We start from the raw sequence: 13,005 nt of genomic DNA, 5'->3' as shown, positions 1-13,005 counted from the left end.
CATATGGATTTATTTTGTTTGCTATAAAAAGGTCATATATATCTTACGTTTCTTCAAACATACATTTATGTAAACATATGGATAAATATTCTATATCAAAAGTAATTCAAAATGTTATTTATCAAGTGAAAAAACCCTTTCTAATACCCATAAATAATAAGAAACCTAATAAATGGCTTAAAAACTACTGTGTTTATCGGCAATCATCAACGCAGTTGGGTTCTGTGGTCTTATCCCAAAGGCTAGAAAATAAAGTTGGACACTTACAAAAGATTCAACAAATTTTATTACAAAAATAAACAATGTTAACTTCCACAGATACATACACCAATAAAGCTATATATATATATATATATATATATAAATTATATATATAATTATATATATATATATATATATATATCATATGTATGCGTATATATCACGCATGCCTGCATTCTATATGCATATACGCAAATCTACATATATATATATATATATATATAACATCTATGCATATATATACATATATATATATATATATATATATATATATATATATCTCCAGTGTGTGCATTCTATATACTCGCACACAGAGATATATACTGTGCGTGTATATATATATATATATATATATCGATATATATATATATATATATATAAATGTTTATATAGACATATACAGTATATACACATATATAAATATATATATATATATATATATGTATATATATATACATATATATATATATATATATATATGAAACCTGTATGACATAGCATACACATCAATACGTTTTATGCATACATATATTTTTGATAATACACCATCACGCATCACTCAAGCATCTTCCCTTGACTACCCCTGTAGTCGATATTATCCGCACCTATTTATTCTACCACTAAGAATATCCAAGATGCAAATTCTTCATGACTAGGATATAGGATCATCTATTCACTATTAAACTAAACAAAGCTATGAGTAGCATATCACTTCATCAAAATATCCTTCTTTGGGTTTTAAAAATCCAGCATATTCTTCAACTACCACTTGATTGTACAATGTTCACTTCAAAATTTCAAAATGCCCTTTTTTAACATACACACTATAGGCAAAATATTCTTCGATTCTTGCAAATAAGTATAAAGCTGCTTGGATACTGATATATACATGTACTGTAAAAGCATAACTGCTGGATTACTATATTTTGCCACGCAATGTACTGGACGTGGTAAAGTATAAATGTTTGTATCAATGGATGGATGTGTTCATGAATATATTACATTGATTAACAGCAACATCTGGTTGTTACTTGAGTCAGGCTCAAATACCCTTTTGAGACTAACCAAGCAATAAATGAAATGTTACAAAAGACTGCTTGATTTCTGCTTGATGACAAGTTTTCCTACAACTGTTCTTGAGGAAGCTGTCACCTGACCATATGTCTTAACTAATACATCTGAGCTAACATTTGCTTATACTGCTGATTTACTCATTGACTTTCATAAAAATTCACACGGCTTTACTTATCTCTTATTCGTCTATAAAATAATAGATATGCATTTTTTCAGTCTATTTACAACTTTGGTATCAAACTGCATAATGTACAAAACCTATATTACAAAATGGAGAGATCTGCAATATTTTCATAGCTGAGCTTAATGGGTGGTTGTAATTCGTGTAAAACATTTACATCAGTTGTACAAAATTAAGAGAATATCAATGAAAGGATAATTCTCTGGGACAACTAAGTTTTATGCGAAGCATCAATTTGTGATGAGTTACCCTCTACACTCACTTCAACACAACCACAAACAGGCATTGCATTATACATATGATAACCAGTTTGGCTGTCATTTGGAGTCATTTGCGAGTAAACATCATAACTATACTCAGATGTACTATCACAGGGTCTCTTATATTGCTCTGAACCACTGGCACTGCTGCGCTTTGAGGGAACACTTCGAATGATATGTATATCAATAGGATCTGCTGATCGTAATGGATCCCCAAGGTCAAGATCCTGAGGTGGTGGGGGGCATGCTGGAGGTGGTGGAAGAATGGCTGACCAGTTGACCTGGACCCCTGAGTCATCACTCTGGTGTCTCCAAGGGGGACCTCTGTTAAGATGGGGCGATTCAGGAGCAAGCAATGCCGTTGTGGCATATGGCTCTGTTGTTTCATTTATCTGTTGTACTTTAGGCTCTGCATATTCATTTATTAAAGGATTGGAGCGTAAGAGGCGAGTTGAAGATAAACTGGAATCCCTGTCACTGTCGGAAGATTGCCATAACTTCTTTTCATTATATACTTGAACATTATGTTGAGTGGGATATATTGAAGAATCCTGGTAAAGTGATGGGGTACGAGGTACTGTGGAAGCAGGAGGCTTGTGACGTAGTCTTTTGATATAAACAAGTGTTGCTAAAAAGAGTACAATAACTAAAGGCACCAACAAATAAGCAAGCCACTCTGGTTCCGGTTGAGCATACAAAACGGAAGAATTTTCATTATTTAAAGATGTACTATCATGAATCTTTAAAATATTCTTTGCTCCTCCATTCATGTACACAGGGGCACTAAATGGACCGGGACCAACCTTAGTTAAAGCTGCTACCTTTACAGTATACAAACGACCTGGTACCAAGCCACGAGCTTCAAGCCATGGATTAACGACAGTCTCAGTAGTTTGTGTTCCATTATAGGAGAGTGCCACTTGATAACCAATGATTTCACCACGAGCCTCTAATAAGGAAAGTGTATCCCAGGTGATTAAGGTTGAACCATCTTCATGTGACTCCACGCTAACTTTACTTGGAGCTATGAGGGGAACTGAAATGAAAAATACATGAGTAATTCAAATAGCACAGTACCTATATTTTCAAACTAAAGTACTTATATATTGAAAATTAACAATCACAAAATACAATATGGGCAAAATTTGGTTGGAATAAATTTGATACAACTTACCATCTTCTGGAGTTGTAATAGAAAATGAGTTCGATGGTGTACCCTCAATTCCTTGCCAAAAGGGTACCAAGAAGAATGTGTAGTTTGTGTTAGGCTTTAGGTCTCGAACATGAGAGTATATTGCAGAACCCAAGACAGTGATTAATCTGACAGTTTTAAGTGATTCGATTATATAAACAAGAACACCTTCTACATTGCTGTCTGTGGATGTTATAAACTTCCAAACTAGACGAATACTGTCAGAACTTGTGAGTGTACCCTCCTGAATGGTCACCACAGGCCGAGAAAGACGTCGTTTTGTATAACGAATTTCTTCTTCACTCACTGATAAGTCATTTCGTACCTGTGTAATGACAGGATCAGACCAAGGACTTGGGAATGAAATACCTTCTTTGTTAACAGCACGAACTAAAAAGAAATATGTTCGACCAGGTACTAGATTACTAACTAAGCATGATTCTTCAGTCAAATCAGTTTCTGCAACTCTCCATTCTTCCCAGTCCTTTTGCCAATATTCTACTACATACCACTGTTCAGAACTGCTCTTCATTTGTGAATTTGGCAACCATGTTAGATGAACTGAAGTTTCATTTACTGACATCAGTTTCGGTTTAGAGGGTGGGGCAGGAAGTTTTGGTGGTTTAGTCTCTGTAATATGACTTGAAACTTTTAGTATAGCCTCTTGTTCAATTTTACCTGTTTCTGCTGTTATATGACAAGAATATATTCCAGAGTCAGTTACCTGAAGATTCTTCAAGATAATGGCACCATTATCTTGAAAAGAAAGTCTTGAATTGTCACTATCCTCGGTGAGCTGATGGGGAGCTATGTGAGCTGCAGGACGATACCACCATGATATAGATGGTTTGGCAGATTCACTAACCGCTTCACAAGAAAAAGAGGCAATACCTCCAGGCTTAGCTTCAATATCATAAGGACCAATTCCAACAACAGGTGGAGGAAAAGCCTCCACAACTACCACCTCTGCCTTTGAACTTACACCTCCACCACTGCTAACTCCCCAACAATAGTAACTTCCACTATCTGTTATTGCTAGTCGTTGCATTGAAAGTTTCTGTCCATCCTGAGAAACAGAAATGTGACCAATATTAAATGAAGGCGTGAGTAAAGCGCTCCTGTCTTGTCTCGGGAGTCTCCACAATATCAATGGAGTTGGGTCACCCTCAACTTGACAAGAGAGCTCTGCTGCTCCATCAACTACAACTTGTATGTCTTGTGGTTTTTGTGTCATTACAGGAGCATCAACTATTACTAGAGATGCTTTGGCTGAGGTCATTCCAGCTTCATTTTCAGCTTTACAAACATAAGCACCTGAATCTGCAGGTTCTACCTTTTCTAATACCAAATCTTGGCCTACAATCATAGATCTATCTAAAGGCATCTTACCATCCAGCTTTTGCCAAGTAACTGTTGGTGCTGGATGGCCCTGAGCCTTGCAGGTAAGATGAACAGTGATACCAGATGCCACTGTCATATTTGAAGGAATATCTTCAAACCAAGGGGGAGCTGTAAAGAAATAAAATAACTATCAGTACCAAGAAAGCAATATAAACAATATTCAAAGAAAGGGAATGGCAAATATGAATCAATGCAACGAAATAGCGATTTATTGTACATTTAAAATGTTTTCTGCTTATCAGGCATACTTAATAACCATTATATTCTGGTAAGGACTAACCACTTATTACATCTAGGCCACTTTATGGAACAAGATTTTACAATAAATCGTTTAATGATTATTTGGGATAAATAGACTATACTTACTCATTATCAAAAGTTCTGTTGGGGGGCTCTCCCTTGTGCCAGCTAGGTTACGGGCACGACAAAGATATACTCCTGAATCTTCTTTCAAGGTGCCATTAATAAAAAGATCACCCTTTTCTGTCACAAATATTCGACTGGAGTTGATCACTTCCTGGCCATTTTTAAGCCAACTTAATTTAGGTTCGGGGACTCCTTTAGGAGGTCGACATGGCAGTGTGACGGAACCGTTAATAGATGCTTTGGTCACAGGTTCTAGGGGCGCTTCGAATTCATATCCAAGGGACGCAACACTCAAAGTTACATTGTTCGATCGCGTGGCTCCGTGACTGTTGGATGCAACGCACCAGTAGGTCCCAGCATCTGAGTCCCTCCTGTTCGTTGTCACACGAAGAAAGAAGAGAGATCCGGAAGGCAGGAGAACGCGATGAGACCGGGAATCTTGTGGCGACGTCACTACCTGCTGACCATTTCGATACCACGTGATTCGCGCAGCATTTGAAGCTGCACAGTTGAGAGTTGCTGGATCGTTACGTCGAGCAACTATATCTTTAGGCTGCTCGCGTATGACTGGCGTTACTCCTGGAAGAAACAAAATGGGCGTGTATGAAAAAAGTTCATGAATTACTTATATAATAAACCATGAATGTAATGACATATGCTAATGAGTTGAATATGATAAATGATTTGTCATAATTAATTATACTGTAGGAAGAGAAAGGGGGGGGGGAGATTCTTTTAATTAAACACCGTAACTTAAAATTTAAGTAATTTCTATCATATAAGAAGAAACTGAATCGTAAGCAAAAGTTTATATTCATATTCAAGGCTCCTTCCTATTGTTATTACCATTTTCGTCTCGACGAAAGTTCTTTTTATCTAACTTTAGCTTTACAAAATACGAAATGATAGATTTTGAATGAACACTCCCGACTCCTTTTATAAAATTTTTAATAAAATAACCTTCTAATAGAACACATATCACACAACATATGTGAATTACACATCCAACATCCTTATGTTTGTGACTGCGATGAGTTTTAAATAGGTCAAGCCATTTATAAATATCGATATCTTTTTATCAATTCCATAACTACCCTATTTTACATAAATTCTTATATTGAAGATATTCACTTGTTATTTTTCGTAAATTGAAAAATGTCACTGCATTTATGAAGACTTCTATTACGGATAAAACAATGATAAGAAAAAAAATCCTGAAATAAATCGCCGCAAGAATAATTGAACTGCATCCTACATTTCCAAATATTTCTTTAATGAACATGCAATATAAAATTGTTGTATGATATAAAAAATATTAAAAGCATAAGCCCAAACAAAAGAGACTCTTCACATCCATTTTTTTTAACACCACCCCGACAATGAAAGCTGCAAAGAAGTTTCAATAATGAGCTTGACAATAACACAGCTTTCCAACCCGTTACTGAATCGAACGTAGCAGGCAATTCCATCAAAATGACAATCTTAATCAAGGTTCTTACACCCATTCGCTCACATGGGATTAACCAGCAAAATATTATTGCGGAAGCTTTTAACAACCATGTATGAGAAAAATTACAAGCAGAAAGGCTGCCATTTTCACACCAGAAATTGCTGCTTTTTCGAGGAAATGATTCCGGTCTCTTCACAACAACCCCGCCAAACGAGCACCTTGTTCTGAATGAAGAGAATCTCGACTGCACTCTCAGCGTTTACGTGGATGTTCTTTTACCATTACCTTTCGGGGGAAATCGAAAGAGACATAAACACACCCAGCTATTCGCAACTCGATTTCGGGACGCGCAGATAAATTCTGAGTAATGCTTCTCTAGTCTTTAAACCGCGACACACCCGATTAAAGTCTTACCTTCCACTTTGGATTGGATTTGCAGTATAAAGCGAACGACCTCATTCTGCTTCCTGTCCCATTTCCCCCAAAACCTTGGCGAGTGTTCGGGCAAACATTACGATGACAACAATTTTAGAAAGAAACTCTTATATTCTTCAAACTTCAACGCCAAGAACAGAAGACTTATTTTACTAGATTTGCAATAAAAAATGTTTCTTATATCGTCTGAATATACCGGTGACATGGCAAAAATAATCCTTTACCTGTTATATCAGTTGTTTATATCGAGAAGCTTCATTTTAAATCTAACAATATTTTCTTGCCTACTCGAGTCTATAAATCGATGAGGTTAGCACGGGACATATGCAAGGCTGGAGTTTTACAAAATTGACTTATAAAATAGTTCACTTGTCGTTATTTATATTTTGAATATTAACATTGCTATCAACGCACAAACTACGTACACACACGTGTATATATATACATATATATATATATATATATATATATATCATGACATATGTTCAGGCTTCCACCCCGGCTGTTTTACATTCAACGATGCAATCACCTGACTTCAGACGTAGCAATGAAAAGGTTACGGCATTACATCCACTGAATACAAATCAACATACCTTTTGAGCATCACTTCCTTTAAACGATTGCCTGTCTAAAAGGAATTGACCCCTCAATGTCACAGGGCAATTTATTTGATACAACTACATTTGCCATTATCAAGAGACGTTGCGTGTTTTACATATGAATGAATATTGAGCTGATTCACAACAGTAAAGATTACTTGAATACTGAATTCGTTTTTGTACTTACTGTCCGGCTTTGCATACGCAGGATGTCTTTCATACATACATAAATGCATACATAGGTGAAGTATGCGCTAGCTCACATTGCCAAATTTCGACATTCATTAAAAAACGTGAGAGAGAGAGAGAGAGAGAGAGAGAGAGAGAGAGAGAGAGAGAGACATGTTTTTAGAAGAACCCCGAGTACATATCCTCTGAGAATACCTTAAAAACGAAATCCTGCAACATGTGTAACAACCGTTTTATAAGAAAAAGAAACCAATAACCAAAGCAAAACACAAAGAAAATGACCTTCAAAAACAACGGCAAGGTTCATGGGTACAACCAGCCACCTTTCCCCATTTTCCCCCTTCCCATTTCTATTCCATCCCTTTTCCTACCCCTTACTCCCCTTTTCTGGTCTTTCCTCTATCCCCATACCTCTTCCTTACCCCTCCCCAACAGTTTTCTATCCTCCCTTTAGGTCCTACGAGTCCTTTCCCTCTCCCTCCCCCTCACGCCCTCCCTTTATTTCTATGTCTTCCCCTCCCATACCAGTTCTTGAATATTCATGAGGACCATGCAGTGTCCCTACAACGGGAATCTCTCTCTCTCTCTCTCTCTCTCTCTCTCTCTCTCCACGTTATAACTAAACTTGGATGCCCCCTCCTATCCATTTCCGGCTTCTGAAAAGGGGGTATTGCAACGGGCCTCTTCATTATGCAGTCTCATGCACATTGCATAGAACTTGATATAAACCACCATTAGCTGCCTAATTGCAAAAGGTCATTTGCAAGGCAATTAAGTCTCGTCATTTTTCAACTCCTTTTGACAGTACTGATGCAAATGGTGTTGGAATTCAAGTGTTTTCATTCTTTATTTTAGTCGCATAATTCTAGCAAGAATATTATAGGAAAATTAAATCACCCGGTTGAATTTATCCTAAATGAACAAAAGGACATAAAATGTTTTTGATGTATGTAATATATTTTCTAGCTTAGTAAGAAACTGATAAATAGGTCCAACACTGAATGTTTGTAAAACATAAAATAAAAAATCCTACCTCTAAACTCCAAAGCATTAATTTGATTTCAAAGGAGGTAAAGAAAATCCATTAAACAAATAATGATGATTGACTATTGTCTAAATAATGAAGTCAAGAAAAATTATTTCCATTAAAAAACAATAAAAATGTCCCCAAAAAGTTGGTACACGAAAAGAGAATAAACCTGATGTGAAGATATAACAAAAGAAAGGAAAACACAAAAAGACCATTTCTTTAATAAAGACATTTTTTTACCCGTGTAAACAAATTACTTATAATCACCCATTACAATCTCAACATAATTGCAATGAAGCAACAATCGGCCATGGAACGAACGTAATTTTAAATAATTCACGAACATGATTTATGCGAGATTAGTTAAACAACATCCACATCAGCTTAAATGAGATCAACGGAACACATTAAAGGGATTAAATCCCTTCTCATTAATATGCAAGATTAATTCTCTCTCTGACATAAATACGTTTGAAGCATTATACTAGAATCAATTACTCCCAAACTTGTCAGGTAGTTGGAAATATGCGAGATGAATGGCACTTTATACTCACACATATTATATATATGAATATAAATATATATATACAGTATATATACATATATATATATATATATATATATGTATATATATATATGTGTATACATATATATATATATATATATATACACACATATGTATATATACAATTATATATATACATATATATATATATATATATACAGTATATATACACATATACATATATATATATACACAGTATATATATATATATATATATATAACATATATATACTGTACATATATCGAGAGAGAGAGAGAGAGAGAGAGAGAGAGAGAGAGAATACAAATGAACGTATAATCAGTATATAAATTTGGCAATTGTCTTGATAAATCAGAAAATTGAATTGTATCAATCGTTAACGAAAATCTTATTTTCTAGTAATGAATGAATGAATTATTAATAATTATCTAGCATCATTAAGATAAAAAAAAAAAACAAATCAATAAATAACTTAACAGTGAAACACTTAAAATTGAATATATCACTTAAATGATAATAATGACAGGATATAATAGTAAATAAGGAATTGATAATAATTTCGTACTCACTAATCAGCCACCTTTGATTTTTCTTCGAAGGGTTGTAGTCGTTCATTACTGATATTTATTTATTTTTTTTTTTTTTTTTGGGGGGGGCCATAATCCGTGGTATGCTAACAAACTATTAATAAAATTTTGAGCGTCCTGTATAACTTATCAACACGCGTGCATAGATCATAAGAAAATCCATGTAATGAGAGTTATGAATAAATAACGCGAGGATCAACATAACCCAAACTTGTTTAGTTTCCTTTCTATATAACATCGAAGAACTAAAAAATTAGACAGGGATTTCTGGGATTATGTAAAATTCAGGTAAAAGCTTAGGAAAAGACTTATGCATAACCAGCCCCCCCCCCCCCTGCAGTTTCACTCCCAATCTTTTCATACAACTTTACCTGGTGACGTATTTATAACTTCAAAATGTGAATTGTATATGAAATGTACCTTAAATTTCTTCAAATGAAAAGTTCGTTAATTCCAGACATATAAGATCTTCGAATAAGAACGGTCAGACAGGCAGAAGGACTGTACGTCTTCCCAATTACAAATCTGAACAACTTTATTATGCCTACTAAATTGGACTGAATGTTAGAAGACTAAATTTATCAAAACATCGAAAAGAAAAAGAAATAGACAACATTGAATGCCTTATAAAAAATGACTGATTATCGAGAGACCAAATTTACCAAAAGATTGAAAAAAAGACAACATTGAATGCCTTATGAAAAATGACTTTAAAAAAATAGACAACATCGAATGCCTTATGAAAAATGACTTTAAAAAAAAAACAGACAACATCGAATGCCTCATGAAAAATAACTTTAAAAAAATAGACAACATCGAATGCCTTATGAAAAATGACTGATTATTAAAAGATCAAATTTACCAAAAGATTAAAAAAAATAAGATAACAACGAATCCAATATACAACTAAACGACCAAGAGTTATAAAAAATCGTTTTTCTTATATCAAATGGAGTGTAGCAGATCCTTCAGCATCCCATTAGGGCATCTATCCAGACGTTGGAGTCCACAATATCACTTCCAGATAAGGAGGCAGACCCTTGAATATCATAATTACGGCGGTCTTTGGAGAGCCATTGGGGACCGGGCCACGACTTCTGAGGGCCACTGGACCTCTTCTGGGAGGACCCCCATCCCCTACCCCTCACATATCTCAACGTATTCATACGAAAATGACAGAAGGGTTATTTTTTCCGGCAATTTAACTTAATGGTTATTTATGACTCCCAAAACCTAATGCTATTGTAAGATGGATGTCGTAAAGTAAAGTAATGTTTTCACAGTTTGAAGATGAAGTGGATATTACCAAATGCCATCGGTGGTACTTTGTTAACAAATGATAGCGTAAAAGAATACGATTAGGCGTCATCTTTGCTGTCTGTATGTAAAAGGATGTGATGAAGAAGTGAAAGTGGTCTTTGTTTATGCGTAAATGGATATGATAAAGTGTGACTGGTCTTTCTCATTAGAAACTTCGCCTCAGTTGGGGATAGGATGAAAGGCAAAAGTCATGAACGATTCGTTGAAATATACAGAAACTCTCTTGAATCTATGAGTAGGCAGCTCATTATATTTGATGTATTTGGTATAGCTTGTAATATAGGATCCTTTCCATAATTAGAAACGACAGACAAATACTGAAAAAGTACAGAGGGCCAAGATGAAAGACCGAGGGAAAATTGAATAATTCTCCTTCGAAATTCATAACTTCCACGATCATTTCAGAGTAATGACGGGCAGTTACTCAACTGGCAAATCTACAGTACGCTGAAATTATAGCCTTTCTTTAGTAATTTGTAATTTATTTCTAATCTAAGTTTGGAAGCTTTCTACAAACTCTTCCTAATCAAAATGGTGCCAATACAATCAGAGAACTTCTATTTGTAATCTGATCCATCCACTTTATTTTTTCAAGTCTCTTTCTCATATTTCAAATAACTCTTAGTCTTCCCATGCCACTACTTCGTGAAACTGATTCTAATCATATACAGCTGAACGTTTGACTATGATATAAATTGCAATATTTAAATTAACTTATAAGCTGTTTCTTAGACGTTTCCTTCTCCCACTCAAATTGTTTTATCATTACTTTCTTTGATTATTTCCTATTAGTACGATGTATATTCCATATAAACACACACATACACAAACATATATATACATGCATGTGTATAAAAATAACTTCCCATACTAGTCCAATATAGACAACAAATTCTACCCGAATAACATTTTCTTTGTGAACTATAAATAAATTGCTAACAAAAAGGCGTTTCTTCCTTCATTTGATACTTTTAAAACCTTCCTCAAACAACCTCAGAAAAAAAAAAAAAAAAAAAAAAAAAAAAAAAAAAAAAAAACCAGAACCAAACTGAGATTTGAATAAAACCAGGCGACTCATTACACCTATAATGTCGCTGCAGAGGTAAATCATGCTACAAGTCGTATCAAAACGGGTCAATGGGTGTAATCCATTACATGGCGAACACACTGCGTGTGTAATTTGGTGTTCAAATTAAATGGCCAATTATTTCAAGAACTTAGGCGCACCAAATCATATCAGTACTGGCTGAAAAAAATGAGGAAAAAGAAAGATTATCCCATATTTTCTCTCTTCCGACCATCATGAATACACTTTTATATGCTTTGCTTGATATGTACCTATCTATGTAGATTCAATGTTTAGATTAATAGCTTAGTTTTTCTAATGATGCTGCTGTCTCTCTCTCTCTCTCTCTCTCTCTCTCTCTCTCTCTCTCTCATTAACTAGGATCTCAACGCAACCTATCTGTGTGTTACAATGCAGTCAGCAGAATTCATAAATTTCCCCTGTATTCAGTTTGCCCTTTATTATATTTTACATATTCATTAATGTCTAATCAACAACCCCGCATATCTCATCTTTTCTTTACTTTGATGTTCCTTTGGCAGTCTTACTGGATGTCTGTTTATTCTAATAATGTTCTAGATTCTGTTTGATGAAAACCTTACATTCCTCTTCTCTGTCTTGTTCCATCTGACCTTATTTTTTATCTCCTACCATTGTCTTTCCCTTATGGAATTTTCTGAGACCAGTTTCCCTCTACTGAGAGAGAGAGAGAGAGAGAGAGAGAGAGAGAGAGAGAGAGAGAGAGAGTGTGTGTGTGTGTTAATGCATCCTTTTCATTCTGTGATCTAGTCCAAGAGAAAGTATTATAAAAGAAGTTAATTAAATACATTCTCCGAGAAAAAAAATGAGTTTCCTGTCCCATATTTTGTCACCCCTTTCATCATACGTGTCTCCAGTGTCCTTTTCTCATTTCGACATCAAATGTACAAGATGGATGGAAAAGTATATGGCATATGAAGAGGAGGGTATCTATTCTTGTCTTTGTATAGTTGACTTTCCTTTCTCTCTTTGTAGTCTAATATACATAAATCATACACAAACACACATAT

The 13,005-nt window shown here is 34.9% G+C and overlaps 1 protein-coding gene across 1 annotated transcript in view; it reads right to left on the bottom strand.

Annotated features, from left to right (window-relative positions):
- Window positions 1-751: 751 nt before the first annotated feature.
- Window positions 752-13,005, bottom strand: part of LOC137620585 (protein sax-3-like) — a 31,173-nt gene continuing 18,919 nt past the window's right edge. The window contains exons 2-4 of the mRNA XM_068350840.1: window positions 4,736-5,314; window positions 2,951-4,477; window positions 752-2,812 (exon numbers count right to left, since the gene is read on the bottom strand). Coding sequence (XP_068206941.1) covers window positions 1,728-2,812; window positions 2,951-4,477; window positions 4,736-5,314 — 3,191 coding nt within the window. The 3' untranslated portion in view covers window positions 752-1,727. The remainder of the gene's footprint in view (window positions 2,813-2,950; window positions 4,478-4,735; window positions 5,315-13,005) is intronic.

This window comes from Palaemon carinicauda, chromosome 27, assembly GCF_036898095.1.
Source record: "Palaemon carinicauda isolate YSFRI2023 chromosome 27, ASM3689809v2, whole genome shotgun sequence".
In the NCBI taxonomy this organism is placed as follows: Eukaryota; Metazoa; Arthropoda; class Malacostraca; order Decapoda; family Palaemonidae; genus Palaemon; species Palaemon carinicauda.
Note: the sequence above shows the minus strand (reverse complement) of the source record. Positions and strands in the feature narration are given on the sequence as shown.